The sequence below is a fragment of the Pteropus alecto genome, unplaced genomic scaffold (assembly GCF_000325575.1).
Source record: "Pteropus alecto unplaced genomic scaffold, ASM32557v1 scaffold103, whole genome shotgun sequence".
Taxonomy (NCBI): domain Eukaryota; kingdom Metazoa; phylum Chordata; class Mammalia; order Chiroptera; family Pteropodidae; genus Pteropus; species Pteropus alecto.
In genome coordinates this window covers 14,208,182-14,228,231 of record NW_006436288.1, presented here as the reverse complement: position 1 = coordinate 14,228,231, position 20,050 = coordinate 14,208,182, and the positions used below count along the sequence as shown (strand labels likewise).

General features: G+C 35.1%; 1 protein-coding gene and 1 pseudogene across 3 annotated transcripts in view; both read right to left on the bottom strand.

Annotated features, from left to right (window-relative positions):
• Nucleotides 1–3,130: 3,130 nt before the first annotated feature.
• Nucleotides 3,131–3,246, bottom strand: LOC112480360 (annotated as a pseudogene).
• Nucleotides 3,247–9,307: 6,061 nt separating this feature from the next.
• FGD4 (FYVE, RhoGEF and PH domain containing 4) overlaps nucleotides 9,308–20,050 on the bottom strand; it is a 170,463-nt gene continuing 159,720 nt past the window's right edge. For all 3 annotated transcript variants that reach the window (XM_025047420.1, XM_006912731.3, XM_025047421.1), the window contains 3 exons: nucleotides 17,300–17,440; nucleotides 14,615–14,755; nucleotides 9,308–13,440 (listed from right to left, as the gene is read on the bottom strand). In XM_025047420.1, the coding sequence (XP_024903188.1) occupies nucleotides 13,183–13,440; nucleotides 14,615–14,755; nucleotides 17,300–17,440 (540 nt within the window). In that variant the 3' untranslated portion in view covers nucleotides 9,308–13,182. The remainder of the gene's footprint in view (nucleotides 13,441–14,614; nucleotides 14,756–17,299; nucleotides 17,441–20,050) is intronic.

Sequence of the window (20,050 nt, the reverse complement as noted above, 5' to 3'; positions counted from 1 at the left end):
AGGTTTATGATTTAGGAAAGGCAGTTTGCTTGCAAGTCTCAGAAATTTAACTCATACTAACTGGCTGAAAAAGAAGAATTAATTAACTTATACAACCAAAGAGCTAGCATGACTTTGACCTCAAAAATTATTGTAACCAGGGGCTCAGGCAGGATGAGAATTCTACCTCTTATTTCTGCATCATCTACCTCATTCTCTCAAATCAATTTATTCCTGTGGACGAAGTGAGCAGACAATGGTGGAGGCTGCAAGGGATCTCACTGACCAAGCTGCTTCAGGGCAAATGAGATTGAGCAATTCTTGGGAGGAAATGAAACTAGGTGTCTCCCTGTCTCCCTGGTATATGAGTTCCTCATTGCTGCCTTAACACATTAATACAAACTTAGTGTCTTAAAACAACAAGAATTTATTATAGCCTTGTAAGTCAGAAGTACAACGTGGGTCTCACTGGGCTAAAATCAATGTTTCGTCAATGCCGCATTCCTTTCTGGAGCCTCTATCTCCTTGATTTGAGACTGCTCACATTCCTAACTCTTGACCCCCTTCCTATATCTTTCAAAGCTAGCAATGTCACATCTCTATGACCCTTCATCTGTCATTATATCTTTCTCTGACCACAGCCAGGAAAGATTCTCTGCTTTTAAGAACCCATGATCTGAGTAGCTCACCTGGATAATCCAGGACAATCTGGCCCACTTGGATGACCCAGGACAAGCTCCTTATCCCAGGCTGTACCTTTCATCTGCAAGGTCCTTTTTGTTACATAAAGTTCACAGGTTCCAGGAATTAGGACTTGGATGTATTTGAGGGATCGTGACTCTGCCTACTACACCATCTTAAGGCGATTGGTTTGGGCATGGACATGACCCAAGCAGGCCATTTAGAGGCCTTCCCTGAGAAATTTTTAACTTGAGTTAACCAGAGAATTTTCTATGTCTTGTTATGGAGCTATAACGATGTGGTCACTGTCACCAGAGATCATGTTTCTTACCACATGGAATAAATTGGTTTTGGAAAATAAAGTAGACTCCTTATTTACCATAAAAAAATTTTCAAAGCCAACAATTATCCATAGTTCTGAATGTACATGTTAGGACATAATCTAAGATAATCCCCATAATCACTCCCTCTTTTCCTTGTTGCCCTTTTCACACAATATTATTAAACTATTATTTATTGAGTATTTACTGTATGTGAGGCACTGCACTAAGCATTTTACAGTTGCCTTGTGGGATAGGCTTACAGATGTGGAAACTGAGGCTCTAGAGGTTTAAGTAAAGTGATACATTTACATAGCTAATATGTGGCAGAGCCGGGATCAAAACCTCTATATATACTGCCTCATTTCTTCATTCATTCCCTCATTTTTCAGCACATAGTTACCAAGTACCTATTAGGCGTATGGATCTAAGCCAGGCACTGTATTTACTAAAGAAAGAGGGGGACTGTGGACATGACAGTAAGTAACAAGCCCTTCCCCCTTAGCCAACAGTGAGCTCACTGAAGGCAGAAGTGGTATCATATTTAGCTAGTTATCTCCATTATCTAGTATGATGTTTGTTATATAATACTATTCGAGTAAACTTGGAGTTTTCTTTTACTTGGAAAGTCTGGAATAACAAAGATCTAAGCAGCTCTAAACTGGTACAGTTGCAACTAGGATTTGCAATCAAACCCAGCCAAAACATATGAGGTTGGCCTGGCATAGGATTCATCAGAATGGCAGCCAAGTTACTTTTGCTAGGGAGTAGGCTGGCTTTGTTCTAACTTAAAATCTCTAATGAGAGAGTTTATTTTAAATTAAATTAATAACAACAATTTTCAATAGTTCTTGCAAAAAATCATTCAGACTATTTTTATAGCATAAGTATTCAAATTGTTTAATGCCAACATATTGATCATCACTAATAGCCAAGCTGCCATTATCCATGCCTTCGAATCATAGTGGAAAGTGAAGATCTAAAGTTAATATAAAATATAGAATTTTGATGAGAAACCCTGCTCATATTTTGCAAAGATGATAGACGGTTGTAATCACTTTGTCCTACTCCTCAGGCCTCAAGCTTAACAGATATTGTCAGCAGGTGCAGGGAATTGTCTGCAGATGCAGCAAACTGTCTGCAGATGGCGGAGTCCAGCAATTGCATCTGGCGAGATACTGGCAGCCCATCAGAGGGCAGTGTGACAACACAGTTAAGAGTAGTAGACTCTTTTGCTCCCTGGACTACTTTCTTCCCTTTGCTCCATACCCATACACAAATAGAATTTAGTTTCTTTTAATCCTCCCACCCTCAAAACATATGACATGTTTTACTAACTGTTTGAGATAATAGAGTGATTTTACACCATAGTGATGCCAACAATTGAAAATTCCATGTTAAGACATCTCTGTTCTTAAACTACTTTATCTACCCTGTCTCTGGGAATTTCTCATTAGCTTCTTTTCTCTACAGCTGCACTCTACATTCTCAAAATGTTGTTTGGCATTCTTAGAAGCTCCTCAAATCTCTTTTCTCCTCTGTTTTTCAGGCTTCTTTTATGTCTTCCTTACACCAATTCCATAAGCCCGCATTTTACACTGAGAGAAATTTAACTTTTCAGCCCTTGGTTAGATATCTTTCATATCAAAGTCTCAGTAGTACACAGTAGTAAACAAAAGGAACATCTATCCTGGATTTCTTAGTTTAGCAGCCAGGTATAATAGAGACTTTGAACATCTTTTCTTTCTAATTTTCCAACCAGTTCATCTAAACAGTAGAGGACAGCATAAGTCACTTTGAGTTTTAAGAACCAATTCCCTAGAAATTACATACAATTGTGGTAGATGGTAAGACACGTCAGTGATACAATTAGTAAATTAGTGAATAAAGCAGTATAATATAAAGTACTAATCACAGCATGTATAATATGTCTAAAAGTTTATATAACAGTTGACTTTTTCTTTATGATGGCTTTTATTTATTCTAGTTCCTCTTTAGTTACTGAATGTTTGACTAAATGGATGGATGGATGGATATTTGGATGATTGAAAGTTTTGCATAATACATATATACTTCGTCCCAGCTAGTCAGTGACTAACACATTGTTATTTTATTTTATTTATTTCTTATTTCTTCTTATTATTTTTTATGCCCTACAGCACCTGGTCTTCCTAGGTGGTCTCCCATCCAAGTACTAACCAGGCCCGACCGTGCTTAGCTTCCAAGATCAGACATCAGGCTTGTTCAGGGTGGCATGGCCATAGACCATGGTCTGTCTCTCCACTGGGGCACGAACCCAGGACCTTCTGTGTGTAAAGCAGACATGCTAACCACTACACTATGGAACCACGTCCACACATTGTTATTTTAGAACTAGTACAGCATGAGGGAAAAGTTCTGCCTTAGTCATCCTCTTTAAGAAGCCATGATCTTACTCCCAACCCCTGATATATGAAATAGAAATAAAAATATAACTATTATGGATGCTAACTACAATCAAAATAAGTTTTTAAAAAGCATTAGCAGTCCTAGTAAGTTAATGCAAATGTAGAAAATGATGCAACCCAAATCTAGACATTAGTCTTAAATGTGTGCTACTTTTCACACCAGTAGCAAAAACAAAAGTGAACAAAAAAAAAAAAATGAGAACAGAAGAATAGCATTAAATACTATAAGTAATAAAGATACAAAGGTGAGCAAAACAGTCATTGACATTCCTCCAGATTCCTCAAATCTCCTTTCTTCTCACTCCCTACTCTCAAGAAGAAATGAACAAGTAATCAGAATTAATATAGCAGAAGTCAGCACATAGGAAAAGGACATAGCCTGGGCTTCCTGGATTAAAGGAGTTGACCAGAGGAAGAGAAAGAACTTTCAAACCAGGCAGAGGGAAGAGGAAGTGTAAAACATGATACATTCTGGATGCTTTAGTGTGGCTAAGTATAGGGCAGGAGGGTCTGTGAGGAAATGGTGAGTGGCAAGGCTAATAGCTGGACAGTCAGAGATGAACTCGTGAGAATGAGGAGCTAGAGATGTAACCTGAAGGTGATAGAGAAAATCAGAATGAGCAGAGACACATGATCTTATGACTTTTATGAAGATCACCCCAATCCAACTGGATTGGGCTGAGGTAAGGGAGAATGGGAAACCAGATAGAGAGTGGTGCAGTAATTCAAGTCATAAATGATGGTAATGTATACCTGGGTGGTAATAATGGCCATGGAGACACTGGGACAAATTTAGAATAGGTGCGCCTGTCCAGAGGAAAAAAGAAAAAAAATAACCAAGGGCAATGGGTAATAGGGACAGTGAAGAGGCAGAAGAAAGGTGTTAAAGAAATCATAAAATAGTGACCAAAAAGATAAACAGAAAAATAAAAGAATGGCTTGTTCAAAAAATATTTCATCTTCCTTCCTGTGGGCTTTGCTGTAGTGGCTAGCAAGGTTGGTGTCTGGTAATGTACTTCTTCCTAGCTTGCAGTTGGCTGCCTTCTCCTTGTGTCCTCTCATAGCCTTTCTCCTGTGCACATGTGGCCAGAGAGAGCCCTCTAGTGACTCTTCCCCTTCTAAAAAGGACACCAGTCCTATCAGATTAGGGCTCCAGCCTTATGGCTATTGAACCTTAATTATCTCTTTAATTATCCCTTAATTATCCCTATTTCCAAATACAGTCACATTGGAGATTAGGGCTTCAACACATAAATTTAGGGGGGACACAATTAGATCCGAAACAATGTCATTAAATAATGTAAAATATGAAAAAGGCCTCACTTCTGATCATACTCTCCAGATGGGAACCACCCTTAATAGCTTCTGTCTATTCATACTTTTTACTGTTCTGACAAATCTATAACATAAATTAGATCATACTACAAATAACTCGAAAAAAGCTCCTTTAATGGTAGATTTTCTTCACTCATTGCTGTTATAGATATCTTCCATATCAATACTTAAAAATCCAAAAAATAGTGTTTCCAACAGCTGCATAATATTCTCTCGTAAAGATTATAATTTAACAGTTTTTCTCTTGGTAGATGATAGATAGATCACTTTGAATTTATTGTGGACGATGTTGTAGAAAATATCCTTATATATGTATATATTCATACTTTTCTTAGTATTTCAGTAGGATATATTCCTAGACATGGAATTTCTAAGTCGAAGGGTATGCATCTTTAAAATTTAAATAAATATTGGTGTGGCAGTTTGTACTTCAAATAAAAGTATATTAAGTACCCACTTCCCCATACCCACTCTAGGGTAATATCAATATTTTGTTTTGCTAATTTAATAGGTTAAAAAAGTAATCATTTCTTATTTGTATTTCATTTTTAGTGAATTTTTGCATGTATTGGTTCTTTATATTTCTGTGACTATATTATCTATTCATATTCTTTGCCCTTTTTTCCCATCACATCAATATTTTAAAATATTAATCTGTTAGTTTTTTATATTTATTATGGAAAAAAGTTTTGCTATATATGTTGTAAACATTTCCTCTCAACATGCATTCTGTCTTTTAATTTAATTAATGGTATCCTTAGGTGTATAAAAGTGAAATCACGGGGCCAACTCTGGCCTTTTTACAAGTAGATGGTACAGGATAAGTATGTTATGGGTTAGGAATCAGACTCCAGGCATAGTTCAGCCAGGGCACAAATGGCCCCTACAAAAGTCTTCTCAGCACCTAGAATGCCGTATCTGACAATCAGCCCAACCTATTTGCCTGAGTAAAAACTCTGACTCTTAAAGAGATTTTTACGTTTAATAGCACTAATGCTGAGCCCACCAACTACCTAATTTGTACTCACAGAATCCACTGATGCCCACTGGCTTTGGCTGGGATATCAGAATCTTCTGGCTGAATGGCAATGGAGAGAAGATTCTCCGTATAGCGCTATATTAAGGAAGCACTTGAAGAACAACTAGAAAAATGTAAGTGACTGTGTATTTTTATACATATAATTAAATTATACTTGCACATGATACCAAAATAGGTTTTCAAAGGCAAGTAGAATCAGGGGAACAATAAATAACAAATATATAAATAAGATTATAATACTAGTGCCTAAAGGAACATTAGCAATTTTCGTCATTTTAAATTTTAGTCCAACAGTAGTATTTTACAAATAAGGAAACCAGAGCTCAGAGAGGTAAAATGGCATGCCTAGGTTCACAGCTCGAGTTACTAGAAGAGACAAGATTAGAACTCAATTCTCTTGACCCTCAATTTGACAAAACTTCACTAATGCAGGAATTCCTTGTTATCTCTAGATTAAAAAAGAAAAAAAACCTCATACATTTTAAAATGTGACCATTAGAAGAATTAAAATTTGATGTTACTAATCAAGCTTTTACAGTTATTTCATCTCCCTGAGACCAAGGCGCACTCTTTGGTAAAAGGTGAACCAAGCCCTTAAGCCAACTCAAAGCTCCAAGTAGCAGCATCCTGGAGTTTTGCTCACAGACTTGGACATCACCTAAACAACTGGATCCTAGGATCGGCAACTCAGAACTCTGTTCAGTGCATGATAACGATATATTTAAGTGATTAACTAAAAATATTGAAAACACCATAATAGATTACAGGGTGCCATCTTACTGTATAAAAGAAGAGTGTTTCCTTTATTGAGACAAAACAACTTGGCTTTGTTTTTACTTAAATGCAGGACAAAAACGACAAATGAATCACTTCCTCTCTAAGAGAATGATTGCAGAGTAAGTGCTCATTATCCACACCTTGGGCCAGGTCCTCTCTGCCAGCCCCACTTCCTCAGGATGTATATCTTTCAGTGTCTCTGGCTTTTTCTGGAACAGTGACCAGCTGCCTCTAATTTCCTCACAATCCAGATGCCCTGGTGATGGTGGTGACAATAGGTTGAGACTGGTTTTGTAAAAGCAAGAGTAGATCACATAAAGGCTAAGACTTTCGCCATTGTATTTTAAATCCTTGGCTATGTTTTAAGCCCTTAACCAGGAAACTGGCTTTGTTATTAAAACAATTTAGTCATATAAAATGTTGATTTTTCTCTCAGTCGCTCTTCCAAAGGTCTGTACCCTAACAATTGAACACTTTGGAAGAAAAATTTTCTTGATTTTTTTCCCTTTTATATAACCTACCTTTTATATTCAGTATTTATTGAGTGCCTACAATGTGCCAGGCACTATTCTAGGGGTTGGGGACATCAGTGATCAAAACAGATAAAAATCCTTACCTTTATGGAGCGTATGTTCTAGTAGTTGGAGACAGACAATAAAAACAAACACAAAAATAGCTAATTAACTAGTGTGTTACAAGATTATAAGTGTTCTGGGAAAAAATAGATCAGGTTAAGAAAGAATGAGAGTGTTATGCTGGTAGTGGAGGCAGTTGTAATCTAAGATATCCTTGTCAAGTGAGATTGTGGTGGTGAGATATGAGCACAGACTTTAAATTGGCAAAGTGTTAACTATGAAGATATCTGGGAAGAAGCATTGCATGAAGAGGGAACAGCCAGTTGTGTGAATTATAAGGCTGGAATATACTTGGCTTGTTTAAAGAAAAGCAGAGACATATGGTACCAGGTGGTAATAGCAGGAAGACCTATAGGGCCTTTCCCAAGGCCACTCAAAGGACTTTGGCTTTGTTCTGAGTGAAATGGGGACCTCCGCCCAAGACTGTGGTAGAGAAGTAACATGATTTGACTTGTGTCCCCTGGCTGCATACTTAACAGTGGAGGGAGGGAGAAGGAGCAAACCAAAATTTTGACAACCAAAATCATTGTGAACTGAACATATATAACCACAACTAAAATAACATCTAAGTCTTTAGTATTCATTTAAGGATGTATTTATTTACAAGATACAAATATTTAATATTTAACAGGAATTAAGGTGCTTAATTTTACATTGTTTCCAATTCTGCCTTTATGACCAAATATACATATGTTACACAATATATACAGTATCTGCAAGTATTTTACATTCATATAGCTAGAAAAGAAAAATTACTTTTGTGTACTTTTTCACATTTAGCTCTAAAATTCTGATAACATAACTTTTCAAACTGATCAGTCAACAATTCAAATCCCAGATAACACTTATTCAAAAATACCAGTCAATTGTCACTCACAAAATGAAATGCTAGTTTGGGAAAAATGAAAACAAAAATCAGTTTTATATACAGACATGATTGTTAATGAAGGGAGATCCCCCACCCCCAAGTGATACTTTCTAATATCCATATAATGTGTAATATATAATGCAATTGTTATCATAATGGTCCCCACAGACTATTTTGTTTCTTCCCAAAGTGATATATATATCACTCTATATATTTAGTATTCACTTATTAAAATATGCTACAGTGAGATTTCTTGATTTAATTTCTCACTAAATCTACCTAATCTCACTAACTCGATCTATAACGAACTTTAGGAAGAGATGACTATTATGTAAACCTCATTGACCCCAAGTTAAAAATTATCTTTGTAGAAGCCGTGTGCTATTTCATCTCAGAACACTGCACTCTTCCCAATGTTCACTCCAGAAAGTTAAAGACCATGATGGACTTCAGAGGGATTTTTACCTCAGTTAACTGTACAGAAAATGGCCCAATCGAATGAAATTATTTCTTTTAAAGCCTAAATAAAAAAAGAAAGTAATGACAAGATGCTCATGGTATAATTTAGAGGCCAAGGTGAAAGGCCTGGGTGCAATAGATCCCATCGGTATGCAATTACATATTTATATTTTATAGTTTATATCTCTTCTGCAGTTTAAGTATTTTTCTCTTAACACACATTGCTCTGATCTGGAGACCAGCAGTCTCTTTCTGTACACCTCCCTGTTCATTCTTGTTTCAGTTTCTAATCTTAATCCTCTCTACCATATCAGTAAAGAAAGCAAAGTTATCTTCTCATGACATGATTATGGGCATACATAAGAACGAATTATACTGAAAATCCATGTAAATAACTTATGTTAAAGTATTTAAATTAAAAAGAACAATTTCTATAAAAATTTCATTCCTATGAAAAAACAGAATTGGAAATAGTATTTTTACATATGTACATATACGCATAAATTCACAGAAAGGGTTTTTTAAGTAGATCTACTGGTCTTTATATATCATACCCATATTTTCTAAATCTGGAGAATCTATAATAGGTAGTGATATGAAAGTAAAGAACAATTTGATTCGACTAAAATTGGATGAGAATAAAGAAATAACATAATCCACTACAGATGTCAATACAGTCCTAAGAATAAGAACTGGTTAGCCACAGTTTTTATATTAATACGTTCTTGAAGAATACAAAACTTAAGAATGAAAACGTTAAGACATTATCTTTTTAAAAAAAACATTTATTTTATTATTAGTTTCAAAGACATTCTTGTCTTTTGAATTAATTTTAGCTTATAAATACCATGTGCTTAATTTTAGAACCGCTAACATGAACATCATGTGATGTAGAAAATTTTAACTAATTTTCTATTCTGCATTGTAGCAAGGACACCTTTGTTCCTTAGAACTTTATTTGCTCCTGTTGGTGCCTTTTCCTCAGGACAGATACAGCCCAGAAATATCATTATCAGAGTTATCACAGACAAAATGCTCAGAATAAAAACTTAAGGCTTTGAGTATAACCAGAAATGAGATCTAAAATTTGAAGAGAATAAAACACCCTGTTTTCACAAAGTAGACAAGAAAAAGTAAGACATAATAGTGAACTTGCAGTATTTTTGATATAAGGTTTTTAGAAGGCATCAATGAATCTTTAACAACCCCGTAATACTATGAAGTTTGTAGTTTTCTTTATATATTTATGACTACAGCAAGTATTCTTTTTAAAATATATGGGGACAGGGTACATTTAAAAGGCTAGTTCTTAAAAAAAGTTTGGTAATTTTAAAAAATTAGAGTAGGTCACTCAGTGAAGATAAGTACAGCATCCTGTATGTTGTATTAAAATGAAATGTACCTTGATAAAGCGATGTACATGTGCTTCAATTGTTTCACCATCCATGCCCTTTGAAAAGTAAAATGCTTTTGATAGATATTTGAATCCAAGGAACAATGCCCACTTCCCCACCCACACACACTTTCTCTTCCCTATACTGAGCAATGAGTTGCATTATCACTTCTAGAAGTTAATTCTTTATGTCCTTGTGGCAAGGGGTGTTTATATTAAAATGTCAGTATAAAAGCATACCCTGAAGAGTTTTATTGCTTGCATACATGATAGCATTGTAGATGCCATTATTACAAAAGTGGCTGGTGGTGTTTTTCATTATTGAGTCCCACTTAAAACCTGGAGATCAGTCTGCACTATATTTCATACTTAATATACCAATGGTAGACTTTTAATAAAGCAAAAATTAAGCTTAAAAAATTGGAATGTTTTATAATAAATAGCAGTTTTTATCAAAGAAGTATTTTTTAAGGTTGGAGGAAGGGCATTTTAAAGAAAAGATGGCTTGGAAAGTACCAAATTAGAGAAAATAAAGAATAAGACCCATATGGAATGTTGGTTTTAATAGGAAAGCAACCAATTATTTTTTTAGATTCAATTTGTCATGACTGCTCAGGTACCTCAGAAAGCAAAAAACATAGATTATTCTTGTAACCAATCACACTTTGAGGTCTTTTGGTTTAGTTGAGAGGCTAACAGTATTCCTTTGCCTTTCTCCAAGTAAAAGCATTAGTGATTCTTTAACAAGAAACAGGTAAGGCTGCTTCATTGCTGCTTTTTGTGCTTGGCTAAAGAACATGGGGTGGGATGTGAAGATGGTGACTGAATAACCAGAAATTCTCCTCTTATAATATTATTTCTAATTTTTAAAACAAATTAAAGGTAATACCTAAGAGCATGATAACAAATATTCTCTTCACATGAGTAGTCTTTCAGTATTATAAATTAAATAACATTACATTTATTGAGCCAAAACTTGAGCGTGTCCATGTTACTTCCACTGCAGGCAAAGAACTGACTAAGAGGGGAAGTACGGTCTTTTTGCTGTTCAAAACAGTTTTAAAAATAACCTGGCCTATAAATAAATCTTATAATTGGCCCTTACATTTCCATTGTTCTATCCACATTTACAAATATTATCTTCTCCTGATAACCATTCTACATTTTCATTGCTTCTCTTTTCTTGAGATTAAGTAAACCAAAGCATCATCTATAGCTATTGTTTAACCTCAATAACCTCGCATAAACACACATGTTGTATACAGGCACACACAACAGTTGGCAACTAGAAAAGAGAAGCAATGTACAATATTTCTTAGTTAGACCCTGATTTAATAGGAAAAAGTTACCTTTATCTCTTTTTGGCTCCAAGTATTAGGCTTAATGTAAATGATCATGGCTGGTATTCATTTTATGGAGGAAGGCAACCTAATCATGTCAGCCATAATTAGTTTATCTGTTCCTTTGGGTGGAGGAAAAGTGACATTTCAAATATTTCTTAAGATTGCCCAAATAAATGAGCAGAAATCTCATATTCTGAGTGACTCTATTCTACATTTAAGGTGTAATCCCCAAAGGCTGAGAATAGAGAGGTCATTCTTGTGGGTTTCTAGACTAATACGTTAAAAGTGATAATGTTTAGGGCATAAGAGGGTAAATGAAAGAAAAGAAAAAGATCTAATTCGAGAAAAGGATTAAGTTAAAAAGCCGACTTAAGACAAGATTTTAATAACTATAATATAATGAAGAGCAGCTTTCATCACAAGAATGTAAATTTTGTCTATTAAGATTCCCCAGAAAAATAAAAGGGGAAAAAATGCTCAGACTCTCTTCATCATCTGTACCTCCCTAAAACCTACCATTAAAATATTGCTTTTCAATATTGTGATTTCCCCTCTCTCTTCTTTAGCGATGAGTTTAAAGAGTTGAGCATAAACTTCTTTTAATATCTATCCACCCCCGCAGGTCATCACATGTGAATTTTGTTTCATATCTGACAAAGAATAGGTGCACACAGTCATTTTAAGTGTTACTTGTATATAGTCCTCATTTACCATGTTTAACAGTCTTATGGAAAGGAAAAACATTACAGTAAATGTAGTTTCCATATGTCTCAGTGCTGAGTAAGGTCAGGCATTTTGTACAGTTTAGGTTTTGGTGAAATTTTTTGTATAAGCTGATATTAACTGCTGCAATGATTGGAGGATTGTAAAAGGTAAAAGGACTTTGACCATCCCAGTGAACAAAATTACTTTATCTCAGAATAATCAACACTGAAGCTTAATTAAACCCTCATCTTATATTTAAACAGGAATTATTAGCACCTTCAAAGAGAGGCACTGTTTTAAATAGGCACAGAACGAAAAAAAAAAAGTACTTTAAAAATACTGTTGGAATTCACTAACATATCCCATGCCACATAAATTACTGCTTTTTCTTATTATAAAAATATCAATACCCTTAGATGTCAATCAGTTAAACATGAATCACCAAAAACATTTCTTAAGTTTAGAACATTGTTCAATTCCAAGATAAAACATGCTTTAGATTTTAAAAATAAATTAGAGACAAATATGAACCTAAAGCTGAAAAGCATGTATAATATACATATATTTATATTTAATGCTATATATACATAATTGCTATATACTTAAGATATTTTATTCTTAGAATTATTTCTACAAAAACAAGTATTATCTTTTCTTCATAAGTCAAAAGTTTGAACACCAACAATTTTTCCTTTGTCTTTTGCTTTAAAAGGACATACATTATTTATGCAGCTTGAGCTTTATAAACTAAATTAAATAAGTTAATACAATAGCCTAAACTGTCCCTGTATTTTTTTAACCATAGATCTATTTTGGCAACATGGAGGTATATCTTTGAAACTGTTACAAGTCCTATAAGTGAAAGAGAAGACATTAAAAGATTTCTTAAACGAAAGTGGCCTATTCTAACCTGATAGTGATAGAATCGATTAACACCATTTTCTTCAAGACAGAAGTACATATTCACAGAGTAGCTCATTTAAAAACACTCCATATTTCACATTATTTTCAACTTTTATAGGTAGAATGGCTCTGCACATTAATTTCACTAAGAGTACATAAACATAGGAAAGTAGTCCCCTAACAGATGCATTTATGAGCTTACATTTTTAGACATAAAGTGCAAACAGATGAATACGGAGAACCGGGAATGTCATGAGCTTTGAATCTTCAGAGCCCCACACTATGGTTGGTCCTGGATTCACCATTCTGATTTTTTAGGTTCAGGATGATCGTCCAAGGTGGCGGCCGAATGCTCGTTAGGGCCATCTGGTGTCTCACCTGCAACAGCTAAAAGGATGATTTTCAGCCACTTCTGTTTCAGTTCCTCACTGTCTGCAGCAAAGCAGTGCACAGACTTGGACTGGGTCAGTTTGAAACTGTGTGGCAGGTCTGCACTCCTCGGCATATCATCCACAATATAGCCCAGGAGTGGAATGGTAGCCTGGGCTCTGACATCCTAAAGAAAAAAACATGGTACGTAAGAGTGTGAGATGTATTAGCTTGCTATGCATGTCCCTCTGTGATCTGGTTCCTATTCAACCTCTTCTCCTACCACCATTTCACACAGACTTGCTCTGTGAGATCTCCACAGATAGAAATTATGATCCAGCACATAGGACAGCACCTGTACATGAGGCCACGGATAATGTTGGCTGAATGAATTAACAAAAGAGAGCTGACACCCTAATCAGTGAGAATTCATTGGCTCTATACCTCTTCCCTGTGAGGGATCCTACTCGGCCCTTCATTCAGAGAAAAAAGGAAAAAAAGAATAGTCATCTTAGTATATAAAATCAGCAAATGTTAATGATTTTTTCATTACTAAACAGTTTTATTTGCTGTGTCACTCATTCATGCATCAATTTATTCATGGAGAGGAAAAGGTTACAAGAAAAACAATGAAATAGAATAAAATGTATACCTTGGCATTTTAAATCTATTTCTAAAATAAAAATGTTTTACCAGTCCTTAACGTAGATATAGGCTAAAAAACAGTACATTTAAAATTTTATATATTTCCAGGTGAATGTATAATTGGTTTAAGTTTTTTGTTTGTTTTTAAGCACTACACAGTCCATAGTGCCTAGTGCTGTTCTGGTTAGAAGCTAAACCTGCATGCCTGTTGTTCCTAAAGACTTATCTCAGATCCATGCACATATAGGTCTCAAAAATTTGTTACTGGATAATGTTAACCTAAAGTTGATTTAAATTCTCCTTACTCTCAATTTCTCTTTCAAGTATTCCTCCATTCAGAGAAAGAAGGCAGGGGATGGGGCGAAGCAGGGAGGGGCTTACTATCATGTCCTGTCATTGGAAATGCTCCTCTTTCTTGTTTCTCCCTCTCTTCATCCCCTTCTCCCTATGCCCTTTCCTATTTCAACCCACCTTTTTCTCAAACCCACTGAATAGGAATGAGAGAAGGGGAGAATGATCCAGAGGGTGAAGAAATTACAGACTATAAAAGGAATCGATCAGCTTAAATAACCTTGAATTTTAGTTTAATAAAACAGTGAAACCGTCTGAGCACTCTTGTTCTATGGAGGTGTGATGGGAGAATTTTGAATTCAGTGCCCACTCGCCTTCCTCTGACCCCCGTGACCTCTGTCCCTTCAGACAGACGCAGTTTATACCTGGGGGGCACCGTACATGTACAGCACAAGAGGGTCTTGTTTGGGGATCACACACCAAGCTTTCTGCCAAGGTTTTGACTTCTCCATATACTGCAGAAAGCTGCACACCACACTGTTTCCAGATACTTCTGCTGATTCAATCTAGAAAAAAATATTGGAAAGAGAGAAAGAAAACACAAAATGGGCCAGATAGAGAAGAAATACAAGTTAAGAAAATAATCATAATGTACAATGTGTTTATACAAAATGTCTCCTGGGATCATCCAAAAAGGTTCATCTGCATTAAACATTCATCTAGATCTATTACTAGCATAAGAAAATATTTAAGTCAATTTTAAACTCTCTTTTACCAGACCTTGAATTTAAATAGAGTTAAACATTTACTGACTGCTTACTATGCTGACGCTTTAGCTTGCTATATGTATTATTTCATTTAATCCTCACACCAATACCAAGAAGTTACAACATCCATTATCTATGAGGTTCAGAGATGAAATACCTTCCCCAAGATCACACATATAAGAATTTGCTTGCTAAGATGAAAGTCTGGATCCACAGTCGATATGCATTTTTAACCATAATGCATATTGACTTCAACTATAAAAGAATACAATATCAAAAAGGCAAATACTGACCAGCAATCTTTGTCCTGCAACTTGAAATAATTCAAAAGTTTTAAAAATTGTATTAACTCTTTGTAGAGCCATTTAGTTTTCTGGGTTACCTCTTAATGTATATATAATGTATATTATACACACACACACACACACACATATATCACTGGCTAAAAAGGGAACAAAATTGTTTGACTAAATGATGGTTTTTATTACACACATTATGGAAAGTAATTGGTTTGCTTCTATTTTCTGTGACTCAAATCCTTAGGGTAGTGCTACTCAGTGTCATCCACCGAACAGTGCTGGTTTGCAAACTGTTTTGTTACCAGTTCAAGATAAACACGGAGAGTAAGAATAAGCATTGAGAAACTTTCATAGAAATTTGACTTTGTGATGGCACCCAAGCACATGATTGTGTGTTTTACAAAATACCGAGCTGTGATGGTTTGGAAATAAAACTGGCCATTCATCACAGACAGTTTAAGAAGCATTGGCTGGCAAACTATGGCCCACCAGCCTACCAACTGTTCCTGTACTACCTGTGAGCTGAGAATAGTTTTTACAGATGAATATTTAAAATCAATTTGATCATAAGAAAAGCTAAATTTGGACTCCAATTAAGTCAAATGTTATCTCCCCTTCCAAAGAATTCTATTATTATCATATTAAAAAATTATATTGAATTATTATATTTAAAATTTTATCAATAAAAATTTGTGAAAATGTTTTCTCTCTTGTTATAGAAGTAATATTCTCAGTTTTGTGTCTTGGCCTGCAAAAACTAAAATAGTTTCTCTCCAGCCCTTTACAGAAAGTTTGTTGACCCTTGGTCTAGCATACATAACAAACTAATTGACACATAGCAAGTTTTAAATATGCACACAGACATACTTATCTTCTATTTATGGACTTTATATTATATACTTAGTTAATTAAATGTATTAACCTAGTAATTGATTTTTCCCTAAGTATGTTTTTCTAGAAAACTACCTAGAGATTTTTATTTCATGGATACATTCTGAAACTCATCCCTCAAAACAAGTTATTATATTATGTCGGTAGCATCAGATGTGGCTGTTAACTACTGAGGCTGTGGGAGCCAATAAAGCAGTTCTTTACACCACCCCCCACCCTGCCCGACATAAAAAAGTCCCATTTGGTCTGCCATTCAGGTAACATCTATACCCTAGAATTCAGAGTTAAACTTTTAGTTTGTGGGCCTATACTCTAACCCGAAATGTACCTTGAAGTTATGATTCTTTTCAGTTACCCAAAATGACCTTTGAAGGCTTATAGAGTATAGATGCTCAATAAACATTCATCAATTCTTAATAAACCATAGAAACTCTTAATAAACTAGTATGTCTATGACTTTAGATACATAAAATTTTGACCATGAGCCTATTCTTCACAGACTTTCTAGGCTCTCTTGAACTTTCTGCCACAAAGGCCTTATTATATAATTTATTCCTTATGTTGTTAATATCTTTGGGTGTGAAACTCATTTCAGATAGAAGTTGCATTATAGTTCCCAGGCTCAGGGGTCTGAATTTCCTCTAAAACATGAGTCGAATTCACTTGTGAGGCATTTCAATATTTCAATGCAGTTAAGAGATTACTGTCAATGGCTATTAAATGATACTTGTAGTACAATAAGTTGGAAGAGTTTTTCAGATAATAATACTTTAATAATTTCATGCAGTGGTTCTCAAAGCCAGTATGATTAAATTGAGAGAAAAGCTTTTTTATTAAAAAAAAATAATAATTTAGGTGTTAGAAGAGACGACAATACTTTAATATTTGACTATAATTATCTTCACAAAATCAAAATATTTCACTCGCAAATGCATGTTGCTTTAACATACTACTGCCTCTCTTCTTTCTATACAACCAAGTATGATCTCCAAATTCAGCAATATAGAACAAAAGTATGATCTTGCTCACCGTTCTCCAAATGTTAAATACTAAGAAATAACCAAGCATGTTACTTGTATTTTCAGGATTAAAAGACAATTCTATGTTCCTCGTATAAAAATCTAAAAGATATTCAAAATTTAATATTTTGTACCTCTAAAATTCCTTTTCTTTTCTTTTCTTCACTGTCTGTGAATCCACTTATTATTTGGTAACAGTCTTTGCAAACTTTGCTCAATTTACCACCGTCATATTCAAGCTGAGCTTTGTAATCAGAACACTTCCAACAAACCACCTTAAATTAGAAAAGATATAGAAGAATGAATAATCATATTTAAAGCAATAACCAGTTATAGTATTAATAAATGAGGAAGAATTTTTTTAAAAAGGTGAATTTTTATTAGACTAAGAATATCTCCACGATTCTTCAGAGTATTTCTCAAAGTATTATAATGCTGTTTGTGATCAGCTCTGCTTGCTCACCCTTCTCTTTCTGGCCTCTGAAGGTAGGAGATCTTCAAAGTCTTGGTACAGACCTTTATTCTTCATACTCTGGATGTTTTATCAATATTCTCCCAAAATGAACTCACAATCTTCCCTGCCCTCAGCTTACTCCATCCCACCCCTCCCAACCCATTCCTCTCTCCTAGTGCCCCTATCACAGGTGACAGCACATCCATCTAACTAGTCATGTCAAGTCAGAAACCTAAGATCATCCCTGACATCTCTCTACAGCTCACCCCACAGTCATCATATTACAAACTCCTGCTGATTTTACCTCTTAAGTCATTTTTCAATCTGTCCATTTTCTACAACTTCCTTGTGATCACCTGAGTTCAAGCTATCACTGTCCAGGTTTGGATTATAGCCTCAGGACTGATTCTTATAGCATTCTTACTGGCCTCCAGGTCTCTACTCTTACATTCCTCCAAGCTATTTTCCAAACAGCACCAGATGCTCTCTTAAAAATGCTAATCTGATATGTTTCTCCACTACTTAAAATCCTTTGGTCTTACCTTTGCTCTTGGATAATCAACAAAGTCCTGCCCCTCTTACTCCTCTTACTCGTCTTACTCCTTGTATGGACACTGAAGCCTTGTAATGACACTGGCTTCTACAATCCCTAAAGTGCTATGCTCCCTCCCTTTCTCATCTCTGCTTCAATGAGTTAACTCCTGTTCATCCTTCAGATGTTGACTCAAAATTTTATTTCTTCAAGAAAGATGACTCCAACTTCCAGACTAGTGAAGTTGTCACTGTGCCACTAAAGATCCCCATACTTTTTCATGCACTAATTGCTAAATAATCACATATTTGTGTGATTGTTTGATTAATGTGTGTTGTACTGACTGGTCTATAAGCTCTATGAGATTGTCCTTGCATCTTTTTGCTCACTAGCACAAAATGAGCATTTGTAGAATGTCGAGGAATGAATGACTATAATGAATATATACTATTTCTTAGTGAATAGTATTTTTCCTAATTATTATAATTGTTAAAAATCTTCCAGTTTAAAAATTATCTCCTTGCTTCTAGAAGCATATTATCCCCCAATTTATAGTGGACAAATTTTATTTAAGAAATATAAACATTAGTAAAACTTTTGGTTTAGGTTCATAGCATGTAAAGTTCATGATAAAAAAAAACTTCATGCTTTTCTCATAATTACAATGAAATTACTCTAGGATTTAGAATAAAATATGTCTGCATCTATAAATTCCTATCAACCAATATCTTATTTTCAAATCATACCACAGTATTGTGATGATCCACATTCAAACAAAAGCAAGTATGTCAGTACCTAAAATCATTTCAAGCAAACTCAATGATTGATTTTAGTCTTATTCTGAAGGAAAAAAGATGTTTGCTGCCAATTTAATTTTGATTGCAAAACTATCTCACTGAATCAAACCTTAGAAAAGGAGGAAGAATAAATTTGTAGAGTGAGAATAATCTAAAAGAACTATCAATAATAATCATTGTATTTAAGCATACTTATAATATATTAGAGTTCATAATACTGTAATGCCTACTCTTCTCTATGTTTACTTGTTGCTTTTTAGAGGAAAGTACATTATCTTGGTTTACAAGGTTCTCCAAAATCTGCTGCTACTTCTCTACAGCTTCATTTGATGCTTTGTTCTTTGTCACTCTTTCTATATGAAACAATTCAATTGCTGAAAATCTACTGTGTGCCTTCTCTGGCTTGAGTTGCTGAATTTTTGTCAATAAAATATCACTGCCATTAAATGGACTAGTATGTCCTTTTATATTTATAACAGTAAACCTCTAATGGGCACCCATGAGTATGCTTTTGTTTCCCTTTGTTTCTCCTACCCAGAGACAGCTAGTTCATCCTCAGGCCTCTTTCTTGAATCTCTCCCATCTCTCTTCCTTCCCCCTTTGCTTTGCTCATCACTTTTTCTCATACCTCAATGAAAATATACATATCATCAGACCTAAATTCCCTCATTTCCCATCACCAAATCAAAAACATGCCCACATATGTACCCGCCTTTTCGTTTTTCCATTTTGTCATAGGGACGAAAGTTTCCCTCTCCCTATAAAAGCCTGAACTTCTACTAATGCTAACAGGTTCCATCTCTTATTTTCTCAAAGCCAACAATTCCTTTGGTTATTATTTCTCTATTTCTTATGCTACGCGTCACTTTACTCATTATGCTCCAGCCATATGAACTTTTGGCAGTCTCAAGAACAGACTAAGCTCTTTCCTACCCAGGGGCTCTGACACACGGACTCACTGCCTGACGCTCCTCCCGCCTCCGTTCTGTGTTACCTTTTTCTCGCTTTTTAGACATCGGCTTAAATATCTACCCCTCAGGTAGGTCTTCATTTTTCTACCTAAAATTGATTCCAAATCCTCCTTCCTTACCATTATCCTCCA